Below are 19,349 nucleotides of genomic sequence, written 5' to 3' on the forward strand. Positions count from 1 at the left end.
CTGAAACTGTTCCCAGTTGGGTCCCCAGTGGGGTAGCTACTGATACAGATTGTTGATTGTCCTTCATTCTCTAAGAGGACCATGGCATTGGGAAGGTGACATCATAACTTGCAAGTGGATTGGATTTAAGTGATCCAAGCCAACAACTTACATGAGTATACATCTATCTGTGTATCCTATTAAAAAAAACCCAACCCAAACAGAAGATAGGAAACACAGGGAGAAATTAAGTTGTGAAGAAGAGGTAAGTTCTGGGTGCTTCCCAGAGAGCTTAGGTGCCAAATGAAGGCGCCACATGTGGTTGCACATTGACTCAGAAAACCACAAATTGACATTATGTATGTCTCATTGTATTATTCAGTTTGTTGAACATTTTTCAGTTACATCTTAATCTAGTTTGGGCTTCATACTTCGGAGGCCTTGATTTTACTCCTTTGAGCGAAATGATCTCAAGGGTTTCTCCTAGCTATTACACCACGGGCCCATACTTCCTATGGTCTAAGTTCACTGCCAGCTGGGGCACTGAGTGTCCGGCACTCTCTATTCGGAGGTCAGTGTAGCTCTGAGGTAGCCCTAAGGTCATGTCTCTCCCCGCCCCCGCTCCGCTCTGAGCCCTCAGGGTTCTGAAGTAGCACAGACTTGCTTCGGTAATTTCCAAGCCTCCTCTCTCCCCAGCCCTGATGCCCTCGGGCATCAGCGCCGGGGTGGGGCGGGGAAGGGGTTAATGGCCGCGCCCCCGCCCCCGCCCAGGGCAGGCGGGGTGAGAGAGGTGAGGCGAGGGGACGCAGCCTCCGGCCATCCTCAGCCGGCCCTTCCCATTGGGCCCCGCCCCCATCTGTCACCGGCGGGGCCGCTCCGGCTCGACCAATGGCAGAGGCGGGTGGAGGCAGGGGGGCGGGCGTTGCGGCTCCCTCTTCTTCCCCGCCGGGAGCCCGGAGTGGGGCAGGCTTGGAGCTGTTGGTGCAGAGGAGAAGCCTGGGGGCCGGCCGGGCGGCGCGCTCGTGCAGGCGGCTCTGCGACTGCGGTTCCGGGAGCTCAGGTGCGGCCCGGGCGCGCGGCGGGGGGGCGGGGGAAGGAGGGCACGCGGGAGGAGGGAGCGAGCGGGACCGGCCGTTGATCGAGGCTCCTCCGCCTCCGCCGCCGCAGCGCCCCGACCCGGGGCTTCCCGCGGCCCCTCCCGGGGCGGCCGGCGCGCGGTGGCGGGGGAGGCGGGGGAGGCAGCGGCAGGGGCAGCAGCGCAGCCTGGGGCTGCAGGCTCCGGCCCGAGGTCAGGGGGCGGGGTCGCCGGGCTGGGCTCCCCGATCGAGGCCCGGACCCGGCCCCCCCAGCGCTGGGCTCTACGTGGTAAGCGCGCTGGAGTGTCCCTCGCACTTTACAGCTGGGGAAACTGAGGCCTGCCGAGAGGGCAGCCTTGCCCGGGGTGTCAGAGTCGGGTTCCAGCCCAGCTCTCCCAGGCCTGGCCGGGCAACCAATTCACCTGGTCTTAGGATGCTCCTAAGCCCCGGACTTAGCGCTAGGCCGGTGTTAGGCATCATCATCACCATCATCACCACCATCCGCTCTTCCCTCCCCCAATACCCATTCCCGGCTTGTCCAGAGTCCTAGTAGCCAGGCCATGCTTGAACCTCAGACCACTACGTGCAGGTCCCTTTCCCCTTTGTGAGCCCGGAGTTTATCAGGTATGAAATGGCAATACGAATCCTAATGCTGCCCTAGCTCCCCTTGGCTGATGAGTAACCCTTAAACAGGTCAGTCTCATCTGCCCATTTTGCAGATGAAAGCATCGACGCTCAAAGCCTTGAGTGATTCCCCCCAGAGTCGTGCAGCCCTAGACTCCAACCTATGTCCTTTTCCAACAGACCCTGCAGAGAGGACCAGGTGAAGCTCAGTCCTGGGGATTGGTGACCCTGACTTTGGGTGTGGCCGGTGGAGTTTGCCTTTGAAGTGAGGTTCAGCTGAAGGAGGGAGCTGCCTGCCTGTCTGCCCTTTGTTCTCTTCCACCTGGAGGTGATGAGTGTGGTGAGAAGGGGTAAGTAAACCAGCCCTGCCTTTCCTAGACTTGGAGCTTGACCTTTGAGGGGATTGAACCAGTTTTTCTAGGGGTCACCTGGGAGTTACCCAGTTTACCCGAGGCTTGCCCATTGGAGTCTTGGTGGTCCAGGAGTAATAAACTTGGACTTGGTGTTTTTTGTTTGTTTTTAGAATTTTGCTTGCTTTTAGTTTTGAGTAAGGGACAAATTTATCCAACATTTTGTGCATTTGAGTAGGGAGGATGGGATGGCTTTAGTCATCTTGAATGACTGGTTCCAAAATCTTGCTTGTCTTTTCCTGCCTAAATTCATACAAGTTTAAATATATATTGAATAGGGATATTAGGATTTAAGATAGGGATTCACTTCATCATCTCTTAGAGCTGGAAGGGACCTAAAAGGTCATCTTATTCAGTCCTTTCATTTTTGTTGAGTCCTTTCAGTCATGCCAGCTCCCTGACCCCATTTGGGGTTTTCCTGGCAGAGATACTGGATCAGTTTACCATTTCCTTCAACTCATTTGACAGCTGAGGAGACTGAGGGAAACTGGGTGAAGTGACTTGCCCAGAGTCTTAGCTAGGAAGTATCTGAGGGTACATTTACATTCAGGTCCTCCTGACTCCAGTGCCACCTAGCTAGGCCAGGTAAGTTACTTCCCCAGGGTCCCAGTGGTAATCAGTTTTGGAGCTGGGACTTGAACCTCTTATGACTCAAACAGCACTTAAATGTTTTGAATTCTTTTAAAGGACAGTGAAAGTTTCAGTATATATTTACATGTCATATTTCAAGAATTAAGTCTTCTTTAAGCTTTGAATGTTTTTTTTTAATTTTCAGGTTTAAAAAAATCTGGTTCTCCTGAAGAAATAGCCCCATCCAGTCTAATTTCATAATGTTTAATATTGTGACCTGTCGGGTTTTAAATTCAGCCAGAAACAGCATTACCGCCTTAAAAGGAAAAGGACGTCTATATTCAAGATGTGTCCAAAACAGGAATGAGTTGAAAGGGAAGGTTTTTTCTAAAGGACTATTTAAATCAACAGCAGTAGATTGTGGACCACGCAGTAATGGCTTTTTTCTGCAAAAAGCTTTCAGACACACTTCCACTGAAGAAGATGACTTTCATTTGCAGCTCACACCTGCCCAGATAAGTGACGTCTTGAGAGCTGGTGAATCATCACATAAAATTCTTGAATACAGGAGCAAACTTCCTAATTCAGTGTTAAGGTTTGAAAGTAACCAGTTGGCTGCCAACTCTCCAGTTGAGGACCGTCGAAGTATAGCATCTTGCCTTCAAACTAAAGGAATGATGTTTGGTATCTTTGATGGGCATGGGGGCCATGCATGTGCCCAGGCAGTGAGTGAAAGGCTCTTCTATTATGTTGCGGTGTCCTTGATGTCTCATCAAACCCTGGAGGTGATGGAGGATGCCATGGAAAGTATGAAACCTCTCCTGCCTATCCTGCAGTGGCATAAGCACCCGGGGGACAGTCTTTATAGGGAAGTTACTTCTATGCACTTTGACCATCTCCGGGTCTATTGGCAAGAGCTGCTTGACCTGCATATGGAAATGGGACTTAGCATAAAGGAAGCTTTAGCATATTCCTTCCAGAGATTGGATTCTGACATCTCTCTGGAAATTCAGGCTCCCTTGGAGGATGAAATGTTGAGAAACCTCTCCCTGCAGGTTGCATTTTCTGGTGCAACAGCATGTATGGCTCATGTTGATGGGATTCACTTACATGTGGCGAATGCCGGGGACTGTCGTGCTATACTTGGGGTGCAGGAAGAAAACGGAGCATGGTCTTCTCTGCCCCTTACCCGAGACCATAATGCCTGGAACAAAGCTGAGCTCGTAAGGCTAAAGAAGGAACACCCAGAATCTGAGGAGAGAACTATTATTGTGGACGATAGGCTCTTAGGTGTTCTCATGCCTTCTAGGGCATTTGGTGACGTCCAGTTAAAATGGAGCAAAGAATTGCAGCAAAGTGTTCTCCAGAGAGGTTTTAATACTGAGGCTTTGAATATTTATCGGTTTACCCCTCCTAACTACTACACACCACCTTATTTGACTGCAGAACCAGAAATCACTTACCACCAATTGAGACGTAAGGATAAGTTCCTTGTTATGGCTTCTGATGGACTGTGGGACTTGCTGGGTAATGATGATGTGGTTAGGCTTGTTGTGGAGCACCTTGAGGAGTCTAGGAGGCAGAAACCTGAATTGACTGAGAAACCGGCTAATTTGGGCCTCATGCAAAGCCTATTACTCCGAAGAAAAGCTAAAGGCATCCATGCCCCTGACCAAAATGCTGCCACTCGTCTAATAAGGCATGCCATTGGATGCAATGAATATGGGGAGATGGACCAGGAGAGGCTTTCTGCCATGTTGACATTGCCAGATGATGTAGCACGGATGTACAGGGATGATATCACAGTTACGGTGGTTTATTTTAATTCGGACTCAATTGACATGTTTTATAAGGGGAGTGAGTAAGTTTCTACCCCTCTTCCCACCTATTGCAAAGTTGATTTAAATGTTGGGATATAAATTTTTTTATTTAAGTTGTCTTATTTGAACTTAACTGTTAGAAATGGAAAGTGATGTACAAATGTCTGCTGAAAATATTTAACTTAATAGATTAGGCTAAAATTGAATATACAAGTTAAAGACGGTGGTCTTATTGTGTATCTGTTTCTGTAAGCACAAAAGAAACCCAATTTGAGGTCAGAGCATAGCCTAGATTAACAAATAGGTGTATTTTAAGAGTATTTGAATCGAGAAAATCATCCTGAATAATGCTTGGAGCTTGAGTTATGTAAAAAAAAAAAAGCTTAATTCTTGGTCACATAAGAATAAAATATACTAGTTTCTTTCCCTACGTTTCCAGGTTACTGTTGAACTCTTCAAGTATATAAAAATTTAAAAGTCAGTTTGTTTAAAAATTAAGTATAACATGGTCTTAGGTTATATCTCTGTACCTGTGAACTTGGTAATTTTCAGTCCAGATTCACTGTTATAGGCTTAATGGGCTGTGAAGGGAGTTTTCAATATTAGATGCATGATTTACAAAGGCTACTAAAGGACCCCTGTTCTATTCAATATTAATATTTAGACTATTGTCCTTGTGAATACATTTTGTAATGACATGTTCTACTTATTTTTTAGGCCCTAGAAAATTGAATATAGAAACTTGCAAATAGATCTCTGCATGTATGCCTTAAAATATAAAGGGACATCTAATCCCACTTTTGCTAAGGGCTTCACGTCAAAGGCTCTTTAAATACCTTTATTTGTAGAACCTTTTCCCTACCCTGCCTCGCTTCTCCCCCAAGAGTAGATAGTGGAATAATTATGCAAGTGAATTCTGACTCCATCATCCTGATGTAGATCTCCTAACTTCTGGTGGACTTAAAGAGGCATAATTTCCCCTGTTTTGGCCTGTCAAGATCCATCAAACTTAATACTTCTTAGTGAGGCAGTCTTTCCCTGCCTTCAGCTATCAGGGTTATACAGCTTACCTCTTACTTTGACTGAACCTTCTCTTTGCTGTTGCTGACAACATAAAGGGGACATGATGTGGAGGGGAAAATAACTACATTTTTGCTTTCTTCCTGAATAGCACTTGAAGGAGGAAATTGAGTGTTTGTAGATATGACTTGCTTTTCAGTTTTATGGGGAGGAGCAGACTTTGTTATGAATGTAGGATTTGAATTGAGGAGTGAAAATCAGACTTGTGGAATTAGAAGCAGGATGCAGAGGGCTGGGGTTGAGGTCAATAGAAGACCTTTCAAACTCTTCCTCAATGCTTTTTAGCCATGTGGCTTTGAACAAGTCATTTGACCTCTGGCTACCTCCTTTGGAATCTGCTAAGTCATAGAAGGTCCAGTCATGGAAGGAGTTCCTATGCTGAGAGTCCCCCATAAGGAAATCATAGCTCCTTCACCTATTCAAGTGTATAGAATTAAGAAGCACAAAGAAGGTGCTCTTTCATCTCCAAAAGCCTAGAGAATTCTAGGCCTCGGGAACTGGAAGGACCTGGAGACAGGATCTGTTTCAGCCCCTTCATTTTACAAATAAGTGAGCTGAGGCCCAGAGCCAGGAAGTGACTTGCCTTAAGTCTAACAAGCTAGTGGCTGAGCTTGGTCCTAGGACACAAATCAGGAGTAGTCCTGGGGACTGATGGCCTGGAGTGGGGAGAAAATATGCAACCTAGTCTGCTTGCTTGGAGATGGTCTTCATCTGTATGGAATAGGCCACGTTATCAAACAGCCACTATCTTTAGAGACTATCTAGTGCTGAGTGTAAAAATTAGACCACTAATTAAAAGGCAGTTTTTAATTAGTGTCTGAGGTAAAGCTGTATATACTTTATATTTTGCCTGTAAGTCCTACCATGAAAAACATTCACTCTCTTTGGGGTGGTTTGACTTTTTTCATTCCTCTTTATGCTTTCCCTATTCCCTCTCATGGAAATAGAATTTTCTAGCAAGAGATGTTTGGTGCATCAACTGAGAATGTGCCCACTGGATGGGAACAAGGCTACCACCACTCAGCTGGCAGTGTCCTAGGCATGATCAGAAATAGCTACTTGAGGGATCTAAGAAGGACGAACTTGAACACTAATTTTGAAGCCAAAGTTTTCTTCCCTCACTCTGGGGAGAAAAATGCCCTAAAAGTAAAAAATCTAAGTTATATATCTTGGGCTTAAGTTTCACATCCCTTTTGGGCCTTTATTAGTGTAACTTGACACTGGCTTTTCCTATTTATTTGATATTTATCAGATTAATGCACCCTTGGCAACTGATATTGTGGATAAGTAGCAGTTAAGGGTTTGGACAATTTGTTGTTCTCTTCCCTTTTCCACCCATCACACTGCAAGACTGTTCATGTTTATGAGTGGCCTATTTTAGTTTTAACATGGATTTGGTGCTGTGAAACTTAGTTCTGCATCTAATATTTATCAGAAATAACTAGTAACTGGTCTTGGACACTCTTTTCACCTAGGCAAATAAATTTAATCCCTGATGCCCATGATAGCCTTAAAATGTCAACTAGTGTGGCTTGCCTTAATTTACTTTGTTCCAAGATATTGCTTGAGTCAAGGGAATATTAGTGTTGCTTCTGACTTCTCTGGTTTGACAAGAAAATAAATGTGAATTGAGTGCTGCTAGTACTGATATACTCCATGTAACTACCCTTTTTCCTTTTAGCTTGCTTAAAAAGCAGCATTTTTGCAGGGGATGGGGGAGAGTCTTTAAAAATGTATATATAATTATAATCTTAGATTGAGCCATACTTGAACTTGAGTTTAGCACTTGGAATTATAAATACAACAGTTTGTTGAGTAATGTGATGTCGATATCCGAAGAATCCAGACTTCACTGCAATAATGCACTTTGCAGGCAGGGTGCCTGGAGATCATCTCTTCTGCTTCTGAGAAATTCTCTCCCATTTGGTACATGTTGCAGACTTGGATCTGGAAGGACCAACCAAAAGAGGTGGCTTGTACTCCATTATGGGGATTGTTGTGAACCTTATATCCAACCTGCTAAATGTCTGTAGATGTCAAAAGATTTCTTTTTGCTCTAGAACAGTGGAACCTTTTGGGTTAAAGAATTGGATCATGTCTGTTAGAAAACTTCAGCCTGATTGAACCATGCACTCAGCTGCTGATTTACCTTCTCTGGCATGTCGGAACTGTTATGGGATGGGAGGTTAGCAATAAAGTTCTTACCTAGGAGAGAAATTAAAATGTCTAAAGCGTATTGGACTGTGTTTCTCACCTTTTTAAATCTTTCAAGATTATCTTGTATTTCAGTAGCGGTAAAGTAGGATTCAAATGGTATTGAAAGTTTGTTTTCATTTGGACATATTTTGCAAACATAATTTGGTGCTTAACATTGTATATTCTTAAAATTGCACATGTAAAACTCAGGTAGTATTTGCAATAATCCTTAGGAATTGTTTTATATGCAAATAATTGTTTTCATTGGTTACCAATAATGGTGATAAGCTGAAAATTTTGTCAGGGATGATTGTACTAATTCAATGTTCCAACTGTTATGGCCAATTAAGTTGCTCAGTATTAGCTCTCCAAACAAGTTCTGTGATGCTGCTGACCTATATGTAGAAGCACATAACATATAAGCACGTTCTAAATTACTTTTTCACAAAATTTGGTAGGTTTAAATTTATCTTCCCTAGTGTTGATTTAAATGTAGATGCTAATGACTTTTCATTAGCAAATATTAAAATATTAAAAAAATGGAGTCTTTTCATGACAAAGTTTTTTAGGACAATCTTTCTGAATATGAGGAAAAATTGAATTACTACCCAGTGCAGTTTCCAGCCTTCTAGTCCTATTAGTGGGAAGGTACCATTGCTGATAATTTCTAGTCTTATGGGAAACACACGAACAGTACAGCATTAACTTAGCTATTTTTTTTAGAAGTCCAGCTAGCTCCTGATATTTCCTCCTGGGTCACAATAAATCAGTCGAAAGTCCTTTGAAGCATTGGTTTCAGGGAAAGCAATAGCTGTTACAGGTCTCATTCAGTAGGGAGAGAGATGTCCTCATCACTGTGAAAATGAAATGTCATTTGACCAGATGTACTGACTGACTAATGAAGCACTTTCTAGTGAACTACATATCTTTATCTCAATTCCTCAGGCACCTGCCAGTTTAACTTGCCATGGTGAAACCGTTGTCTTATTTTGTTAAGAATTTACTGTGTTGGAAGAAATTATTAACAGTGCTCTTTAATAATTTCTGAAATTTGTATTTGTTATGTACAGATGATACAGATGTTCATATGACACTGATGTTTTTCTAACTTGCAGTTATTTAAATGAGCAACTTGTGAATAAAGCAGCAAAACTAATCTTGACACTTGCATTTTTTTTGGGGGGGGGGTACTGACTTTTTTTAAGGCCTTAGGTTAATAGATTAGGCGAGCTTTAGTTTCATTATCTTTATTTGGCCCTGGAAATTCTAACAGGTTGTTCAAGGTCTACTCTTAAGAGAAGTTGGACGGATACTCTGTGTACTTGGTGTCTTGAAGCACAAGGAGTTCCCATTACAGTGTGTGTTTGCCCTTCCTTTAATGTTCAATTTAGTAACCTGAAATGGGAGAGCAATTGGATACAAGAAGGCTTTATTTAAGGGACAAATAATTCTCTTAATTGCATATGAGGCCTATGAGAACCCACTTAAGTACTTTATGAGTAAGGTTTTACTGAATTTTTATGTTGCTTTATTGTTTGGAAATCTCTCCCAATGCCATATGTTTATAGTATGGCGTCTGCTTAGTGAAGGTATCTTTGGATTCAAGGAAGGCCTCCTTACTCCATTCTTCCACTGATGCTTGTAACTAAGAATTGCTGAGGGCATTACAAGCAACATCTAAGAGCTGATTAGTTTTGAGTTAATTTGAAAATAACTACATCACTGTTTTAAGAATTCCAAGATTTTCATCCATGTGAGGGTCATCTCTCCTGATACAGGTCATTGCATCTCCATGCCTTAGTTTAATGAGTTATCGTGACCAAAAAAATATCTCCTAGTTGCCAATCTTCTGGTGATCAACTGTGGTCTCTGAACATAGCTAGCCTGTCTATAGTCAGCAGATGGATCCTGTCCCTGAGTCCAAACTCCAAGTCTCTCCAGCTTGGGATTGCTACATAAATAGCAAGTATTAATATATGACAGATGACAAAGCACTTAGAAAATGCTTGTTCATCGATAGACTTTTCAGAAAACTCGGGGTTATCACCCTTCTCTCTACTCATTTATTGTCTTTCTCTCTTAGGGGAAAGGGTAGGGACTGAGCTTTCTGCTTGTATTCTCAGTCCTTAACCAAGGGTATATAGTAAAGTGCTAAAAATGCTTGTGGATTTCTCTAAAAAATTAGATTCATGACAAGCCATCTACTCTCTGATCCTGTAAAATGAAGCCCTAATCTGAGTAGTCAGCTATTGTTATGGAATTCATTCTGATCAGTGAATTTGTAACTGGCAAACTGCCTGAGAAGTCAGCTTTTCACCTCTCCCCATTTTACAAATTAGAAAACTGTGTTAGTTCTGAAGAACCAAAGTGACCTTTTCAGTGAGTCAGGATTTGAGTCCAGCATCTGACTGCTGACCCAGTGTTCTTTGGAACCCAGGTCCTCTGATGGCAAATCCTGAGCTCCCAATACTATGCCACACCACCTGTCTTTGTATTGCTTATCAGGATTCATCAGGACCTAGTGTTTTCAGTAAAGAGGACAGAAGGACCTATTATATATAGCTAGGGTCAACCATAAATTGGAAGCGCAACCTGCGGCACTCCCAATAGGGAACTCCACTTGGGCTTTACACAGACCTGGTGCATCCCGAGGGGGCTGAAGCCAGTCTGGTGGTATTTTGATTATTTGATGTTAGTGCTGTGTTCATTTCCCAATCCTGTTCGCCCTTGGAAGGCTTTTTGGGTTTAAATCTGCTTTCGATGCTGGTCACATGTGCAGTGGTTTTTCAGCAGGGAGGGAGGGGGTCATTCAAGTACAACTTCTTGAAAAGGCTATCCTCATCCTATGACTGGTTGGTTCTGTGCCAAAAGCAAAATGCTTTCACTTTCAAGTGAATTGAAACAAAAAGGCCTCTATTTACTCTAATGTTTATTTAGTTTGATATTTATTCAAGCAAGGAGACTGCATAGTATAAGGCAGACAGCAGTGGACTTAGGGTCAATCCATAAACGTGTATTAAGTGATTACTGTGGACCAGGCACTGTGCTACCTGCTGGGGATACAAAAAGAGGCTAGAGATAGTCCCTGCCCTCAAGGAGCTTACTATCTAATGGAGGAGATAACATGCAAATGTATATATGGAAATAATAGAGGGAAGACACTAGAATTAAGAGGGGTTGAGGAAGGCTTCAGTAGAGCCCTGGGTTCAAATGTCAGCTCCAACATTTACCAGCTGAATCACCTTGGGCAAACCACTTAAACTTCTCTGAGCCTTAGTTTTCTGATCTGTTAAATGGGAAGCTTAATCTTTGCACTACTTACTTGATATGATTGTTATGAGGATCATCTTCTCTCTCTTAATAGATCTAAATGGATCTCTATCTATAGATAGATATAGATAGGTATCTATATATGCAAAGTGCTGTGTAAACCATGAAGTACTATAGAAATGTGAGCTGTTGTTAATGATTATTTACAATAATCTCAGCTTAGCTCATCAGTTGATTATAAGATAGGCTTTGACTCCTAGAGACCAGAGATCAGCAAATAGCTCTATGTTGTTATTGCTGTTGAGTCATTTCAGTTGTATCCTACTCTTTGTGATGCCCTTTGGGGTTTTCTTGCAAAGATACTGGACTGGTTTGCCATTTCCTTCTCTAGTTCATTTTACAGATGAGGAAACTGAGGCAGACAGGGTTAAGGGACTTGCCCAGGGTCACACAGCTAGTGAATGTATGAGACTGGTTTTGAACTCACAAAGATGATTCTTCCTAACTTTAGAGCCAGATACTCAAAGCTCACAAATAGCCTCCTGGACTACTTGCCATGAGCTAACTTCAGGTTCCTAAACCAAGCCTATGTGCATGCCAATGCCATCTGCTAAGATGTTCCCAAAGTCTCATTTGGTTGGTTTCTCACCTACCCACCCCAGACCTAATTGCTGTATGATAATTCTTTCTGTTCTCTTCTATCCAAAGAATATGTTTTAGTTTGTACTCTGATTCTATCACCTTTCTTCCAGGAGGTGGGCAGTTGGTCCTTCAGCCAGTCAATGGCTAGATGCCTTAGTTCATCAGCTGGTCACCAAGTATTTATTACACTATATTCCAGACATTGGGCTAAGTGCTGGTGATACAAAGAGAGGCAAAACATGAAGCTTGCTCTCAAGGAACTCATGTTCTAACTGGGAAGACAATACACAAACAACTCTACATATAAGAGATTTACAGCTAAAATGGTAGGTAATTTTAGAGAGAAGAGACTGGGTGGGGAGACCAGGAAATGTCTCCTGTAGAAGGTGGGACTTTAACTGAGTCTTGAAGGAAGCCAATGATCAGATGTGTGTGGAGATCACACTTTAGACATGGTGGACAGCCAGTACAAATACATGGAGTGTCATATGTGAGGAACAGCAAGAAGCCCAGTGTGGTTGGATTACATGCCCAATAAATTGTAAGAAAACTGGACAGGGGCTGGTTAGAAGAGCTTTAAATGTCATGGTCCCTTGTTTCACCACATCCTGACTTATTCTGTCCTAGCCAAACCCACACTACTGGATCAGATAGATGGAGGAACTCCTCCATACCTCCTCAAGAAACGATAAACACTTCTTTACATTTCCATAACCAACTGGGAATGGACACTCCTTGTTTTATACCTTTTATAATCTCTTAATAGATCACTTGGAAGTGAACCACTCAGTGATTAGAATAAAGGCCAAAATGGGTTTATCTTGTCTCAATCCTTACACATATTTCCAGATACAAGATAAGGGTTGTCCCTGGCATCCATTGTTTTTTCTCTATGTGTATGGACTTTACATTACTTTAGGTCTCAGCACTTTTCACCTGTAATATTCCAACAGCCTCCTTATAGGTATCCCTGCTTCTAGTCTCTCTCCTTTCCAATTCATGCTCCACAGGGCTGGTGAAGTATTCTTCCTTTTTTCTTTTTTTAAAGCAATTGGGGTTTTGACTTGCCTAGGGTCACACAGCCAGTAAGTGTCAAATATCTGAGGTTGAATTTGAATTCAGGTCCTCTGATTTCAGGACTGGTACTCTATCCACTTAGCCACCTAGCTGCCCCCAAGCAATTTTCCTAAAGCACAAGCTTGTCTGTGTCACTACCGTGCTTGAAAGTCTTCAGTCATTTCTTATTTCATTTATGATATGTAGTTATTGGCTCTGACTTCACTTTACCATCTCCTGCTCAGGGTTCTACTGCTACCCCTGAGGGGTTGGAGGTGTTACTTCTCTAAGGCTATCAGCTTATAGCACCGTTCTGGCATGGGTGCCCCCCTCCCTTGACTTGCAACAACTGACACCTCAGTTCTACCAGTTAACATCAATTAGCTTTCACAAAGGGATGTTTACTTTAAAGACATAGCAATAATATACGTACATATATTTCCCCCCACCCCCACCCCCAACACCTGGGAGGAACATTCTCCCCTGATACCATCCCACCTGGAGAAAGTGGGCTCTGACTTAATAGAGTTTTCTGCATAGCCTCAGTTCCACCTAGTTCGTGCTCAAATGCAATATTGATATTGTATGAGTCCATATCTCAGCTACTTTTGCTTTGGGTTGCAAAGGTCCCTCCCTCCTCATTCTTTAGGGCATCAGTGCTGGACTGGCTGGCTGCTTAGCCCAGCATGGACTCCATTCCCAGGCCTATTGGTGGCTTTCTCTCAACCTTCTGAAGTTTATCAGGTTATAACTGCCTTCAATGTCCACCCAAAATGAAAACAAAGAAACACATGCCATGGCTTCATATTGATACTCCTCTTTCACCAGAACACAGCCAATCAGTCCCCAAAAGACTGGCTCAGGCTGTCTTTTGAATTCCCTCCAGTTTTGGCTGCACAAGCAATCACAAATGTTCCTCTTCACCACTTGGTTAGCGGACTAGAACCAGTTACAGGAGGACTACATGTGCTTCGAAGTCTATTTGGAGATTGCATCAGGTGAGCCCTCTGCTCATGGTCATAAGGACTGGGCTCATTGACCTCTTGTAGATAAAACACAAACTCCTCACCCTTGTATATAAAATCCATTGCAATCTGCATTCAACTTACCTTTTCACATTACTTTCCTTCCTATACTTTACCTTCCCGCCAAACTAACCTACTGGCTGTTTTCTGAATCCATCATTCCTTCTCCCCAGGCTGTACTCCATGCCTAGAATACTCTCGTCCTTCATTTCCTCCTCTTAACCCTCAGCTTCCTTTCATTCTCAGGTTACAGAATTATAGAATTTGAAGTCTAGGCATCTAATGTAACCAATGTCAGAAAGGAATTTCCACCATAACATTCCTAATTGGAAGTCACATGGACTCTTCTTGAAGAGCTCCAAGGAAGAGGAAAGCATTATTTCTCAAGACAGCCCATGTCAATTCTGGACAGCTCCAAGCATTAGGAAATTTTACCTGACTTCTAATCAAGAGCCATCTTCCTTTGTGAAACCTTCTGACTCCCACGCTCCAGGCGCTGTGCTCCATCCTTCCTCAAACTAGTTTTTATTAGTCAGCTATTTATCTGCTCTATTGCCCAGTAGCATGTAAGCTCCTTATGGAGGAAATTGTTTTTAAATTTTGCCTTTGCATCATCACCTAGCATGGTCCCTTGCATACATACTTTAAGAAATGTTTGTTGACTTGAATTATTTTCATGGAGGGAGTGAAGACAGTGTTGATTTGGAGGAAAAGAGGGACAGGAGAAACTACCACCTTAGTGGCATGGAAAAAGCAGTGGATTTGGAGGAAAGGTACTTGGGTTTGAATCCTGCTTCTACTAAAACTAGTTGTGTGCTGGGAAGATAGAGTTCAATCCTGCTTTGGATTGCGGCTTTTGGGAAGCTAGGTGGTGTAGGTCAGGAAGTCCTGACACTTATAAGCTGTGTGACCCGGGACAAGTCACTTAACCACTGTTTGCCTCAGTGTCCTCATCTGAAACATGGGGATAGTAGTATCTGCCTTCCAGGGTCATTGTGAGGTCAAAGAGATAATATTTGTAAAGCACTTAACACAGTGCTTGACACATATTAAGTGTCATATAAATGTTAGCTATCTAACTTAGCAGATATGTGACATTTATTTTATTTTTGAATTTTTTTTCTTTTTAAAAAAATACATAATAATGTCTGAATTTTCCCCCAAGCATTTAGTATCTTCTCTTCTTTCAGACAGTTGGAGAATTCATCCCGGAAAACCCTTAAAATTATCACTTACAGCACAAACCTCCTCTTTGTTTACTTAGTCTATGTTAGCTATTCTAAACAACATATTGTTTACAATTACGTTACATCATTGGTGTTACTTCTATTTACTTCATGAAGCATATCAGAGACTATGGTGTTGAAGTCCAAATGCAGTGAGCTTCACTTTAATTGAGAAGAAAATAGTTTATTATAGAAATTTTTGGGGATCCTTTTCAGTTTTTATCTTCCTCATGGTCCTCCTTCCATTTTTATCTGTAAATATTCCAGGGATGATTTTGCTTAATTGCATCTTGCGCCAAGCTTTGTTCAAACTTGTTTTTCCTTTCATTGCTTCTAATTATTTTATGAGGCAATAATACTCATAGTCTTCTCCATCCTCCTCTAAGATTGAACAAGCAAGTTTATATTTTGCTTGCTAGCTCTCTCTGCTTGGCAAAGATATTATGGATTTGCTGGCTGAGTGGTTTCCAGGCTCTCTTGTTCACCTCATTGCAGCAATTGATTTACATTGGTTAACCTTCTTCAGAGACAAGTCAATGTCTGTTCTTTTATTCATTTCCCATTGGTCAGTCCCAGCTCATTTAAATAGTTGCCTCATTTGCTTGCTATATTTTCTCATTACTTCTAATCCAACTTGGAATCACTTTTGATCTTTGCTCTAAATTGGTGTTCCAGTTGTACATAGACAGTTGATTTAGAAATGACTCCTACACTGGTAACCAGTTGTTTGCTATCTGTTAAAATATAATTAATTTCATTTTAGTAATGTTATTTGGTATTCATGAGAAGCTGGCGGAATTGGTTTTATCTGGAATCCAAAGGCAATAAGAACTATCATCTCATGGAATTCTTGGTCATTTCTTGCTACAATGCTCATTGAAATCATTTGCAAAGAGACCACTATGAAAAATAGTTGTAGCTTATGTGCTATGAGCTATAGCAGAGGATCTGAGGAAGAAGAGAAATTCTATAAAAACTTGATAAGATCCTCTAAACCAGAGGTTCCTAAACTTATTTGGCCTACCACCACCTTTGAAAAAATTATTCAGTGCCCCCCTGGAAATCTACTTTCTTTAACCCTTTAACGATTTTTTAAAAATTTGCATCATTTCAAAAAAATATAAAATTTTTTTTAAAAAATGACACATCTTAAATTTAATGATTTATTGTAAATTTGTGGGTTTTTTTTTCCCTGCATTGAAATTTTGATGAAGCAATATTGTGTCATGTAACCATATAGTATCATATTGTAAACAAGTCATTGCACACACAAATTCCTGCCGATGCATGTGATGCATGCTGGACTTCTCAACAAGGTTTGACACTGCTTGCCTGCCAACACTTGCTTGTTAAGACCTGTTGGCAGACTTGACCACTGCTTGGTTATAATTTGCTTTTTGTGTGTTTATTTGGAAAATAATGTAATCACTATGACTTTAACTCTGTTACGCAACAGATAAAACATGTATGAGCAGTTTTAAAAATTCTCTTCTCTTCTTTACTTATGCTTCCACTGCCCCCTTATTTTTATTCAACACCCCCCCCCCAACTGTACCTGAGGCTACTACCACCCCCCTCATTGTTCCAGCACCCCCCAGGGGGCAATATCACCCACTTTGGGAACCTATGCTTAAACCAAATAAGCCTATACTTTAATACTTGGTGAATTCAGTACAAAGATAGGTACATGAGACTACAGTGAAAAATGATGGAAAGTTTAGATTAGTAGTAAGAGACCAAAAGAGTCCATAGGCTTATAGACTACATAAAAGGAAATAACAAGAACTTATTCACCTGGAAGTATAATAGAACTTTAAATTTTAACTTTCCTAGAGGTAATTATATTTTAACCAGGCTTTAAGCCAACTGAAGGAATAATGAAATTAAACTTCTTTCAAGATAGAATTCAGCAAATACGTATTTAGTGTCTATTATTTGTAAGGCATTATGGTAGACTCTAGGGATACAAAACCACACACAGTTCCTACCCTCAGAGAGCTGATAGTCTCTAAAGGGGATACAACTGACAGAGATATGTAAAAAATGGGTAATTTGTGGAGGGAGAAATAGAAAGATAAGGTAAGACTTGGGGGGCAGGGTGAGGTGGGGTTCATATCTGAGCTGAGCTTTGAAAGAAGATAAGGATTCTAAGAGGGTCTGTGGGAATACATGGAGGCCAAACCTAAATCTCAAGTTCAGGATTGTTGTTGTGTAGTTGTTCAGTTGTGTCTGACTCCGTGACCCCATTTGGCTTCTCATTGGCAAAGACACTAGAGTGGTTTCCCATACCTTCTTCAGCTTATTTTATAGATGAGGAAACTGAGGCAAACAGAGTTAAGTGACTTGCTCAGGGTCACACGACTAGTAGGTATCTGAGGCTGATTTGAATTCAGGAAGATGAGTCTCCCAGACTCCAGGCCCAGCATTCTAACCACTACTCCAACTAGCTGTCCTCAGTTTAGGATTACATTGACAGGGGTGTCCCACAGGGCTGGATCCTGGGCCCTCTTCTTTTCTCTTATTTCGTTTGGAGATATCTGCTCCCAAGCATTCAAGTATTATCACTATGCTGATGATTCTCAAAATTGACTTATCTAACCCTAACCTTTCTGCTACCTTCAAGTCTCATATCTCCAATGTTTATTAGACATCTCAAACTAAATGTTCAGTAGATGTCTTAAACTTAACATGTCCAAAACTGAACTCATCTTTCTCCTCAAACTCTCTCTGCTCCAGGCTTCCCTATTAACTGTCAAGGGTACCAGCATCCTCTCAGTCACCCAGGTTCGAAACCTAAGAATTGTCTCAGCTACCCTCACATACATACACCATCCCCTTCCACTCCATATCCAATCTGTTGTCAAGGTCTGTCAATTTTACCTTTGTACCATCTCTCCCAGTATGGGAGAGATGTAAGGCATTGGGGTAAACTCTTTTCTCCAATATTGCCACCATTCTGGTACAGGTACATCTCCTCACTCATGGACCATTACCATTGCCTGCTGGCAGCTCTCCCCACTCCAGTCTATCCTCCCCTCAGCTGTCAAAGTGATTGTCCTACAATGCAAGCCTAGGTCACTTGCTTACTCAATACACTCCAGTGCCTCCCTATCATCTGTAGGATCAAATATAAGATCCTCTGTTGGCATCCAAAGCCCTTTATAACTTGCCTCCTTCTCCCTTCTAGTCTTCTTACGCCTTGCATCCCCCTCGTATATTCTTTGATCTAATGACACTGGCTTCCTCTTGTTCCCCCGAACATGACACTCTATCTTAAGACTTTGTCCCAGCCCTGACCCATGCTTGGAATGTTCCCCTTCCTCATCTCTGCCTCCTGGCTTTCCCTGGTTTCCTTCAAGACCCAGCAAAAATCCCACCTTTTACAGGAAGCCTTTTTCAATCCTTAATTCGAGTGCCTTTCCACTGCTGATTTTCTCCTATTTACAGCTGGTTTGTACATATTTGTTTGCATGTTGTCTCCCCCATTAGCTTGTGAGCTCCTGTGTTTTGCCTTTCTTCGTATCCTCAGTACTTAGTACAGTGCCTGGTGCATAGTAGGTGAGCACTTAGTAGGTACAATAAGTGTTTATTTACTGACTGACTACCTTTTATCATGTCTCAGTTCTTTCCTTTGAGCCTTTCCTTTAAGGAGGATTTTCTTGAGATCTGAACATTTGCATAACAGTTATTAGTCACTCCTAGGTTCTTTCCTCCAGAACAAAATTCAGCACTTAAAAAAGAATTTATTGAATGCTTGCTATATGTCATGCTTTGAGTTAGATACTGGGGATACAAAGATGTAAAAAAAAATATACACCCTCCCCACCAAATGGAGCTGCCAGGGCAGGTGTAGGGATAGGTGAAAAGATAACTGTAGTAAAACTTGAAATATGTTATAGGACAAGTGCATAAGATGTGTCCAAATAAAAAGCACGAGAGATTTGTTGTTCGTTTACTGTTATTCGTCCTTTGTTTTTGAAGAGGACCAATGACATTACAAGGTGTTGTTTTGACCTCAATGTGAATTGGATTTAGATGAGGCAGAGTTGCACAAGGTCATCAACCTTACTCTCTCTTCCAGAATCATCAGAGTTCAGAGGCAAGGCAAAAGTCAGGATGACTGGTGATGGCCCAAGACTCAATGGATGATGTTGGTATCTTTGATGCCTGACCAAGTTTTAAGCACTCCACAACACCTGCTTCGGCCACTTTTGTGGCTATTGATACAAATTGTTCTCATCCACCCATTCTGCCAGGGACAGTCTTCACATGCTTGGGGTAGATACCCCCCAATATATGAATGGGTTATCCTCAGTTAACCTGATTTAGTCTACCTGTTGAGATAGTTTGACCTGGGTGGCCATTGCGTGTGCTA

General features: G+C 42.1%; 1 protein-coding gene across 1 annotated transcript; it reads left to right on the top strand.

Moving 5' to 3' along the window:
• Positions 1-1,006: 1,006 nt before the first annotated feature.
• On the top strand, positions 1,007-8,911 carry PDP2 (pyruvate dehyrogenase phosphatase catalytic subunit 2). Its single transcript, XM_036750740.1, has 3 exons — positions 1,007-1,039; positions 1,860-2,029; positions 2,865-8,911. The coding sequence occupies exon 3, from the start codon at positions 2,920-2,922 to the stop codon at positions 4,522-4,524; it is 1,605 nt and encodes a 534-aa protein (XP_036606635.1). The 5' UTR covers positions 1,007-1,039; positions 1,860-2,029; positions 2,865-2,919; the 3' UTR covers positions 4,525-8,911.
• Positions 8,912-19,349: the final 10,438 nt, after the last annotated feature.

Source organism: Trichosurus vulpecula, chromosome 3, assembly GCF_011100635.1.
Source record: "Trichosurus vulpecula isolate mTriVul1 chromosome 3, mTriVul1.pri, whole genome shotgun sequence".
Classification (NCBI taxonomy): Eukaryota; Metazoa; Chordata; class Mammalia; order Diprotodontia; family Phalangeridae; genus Trichosurus; species Trichosurus vulpecula.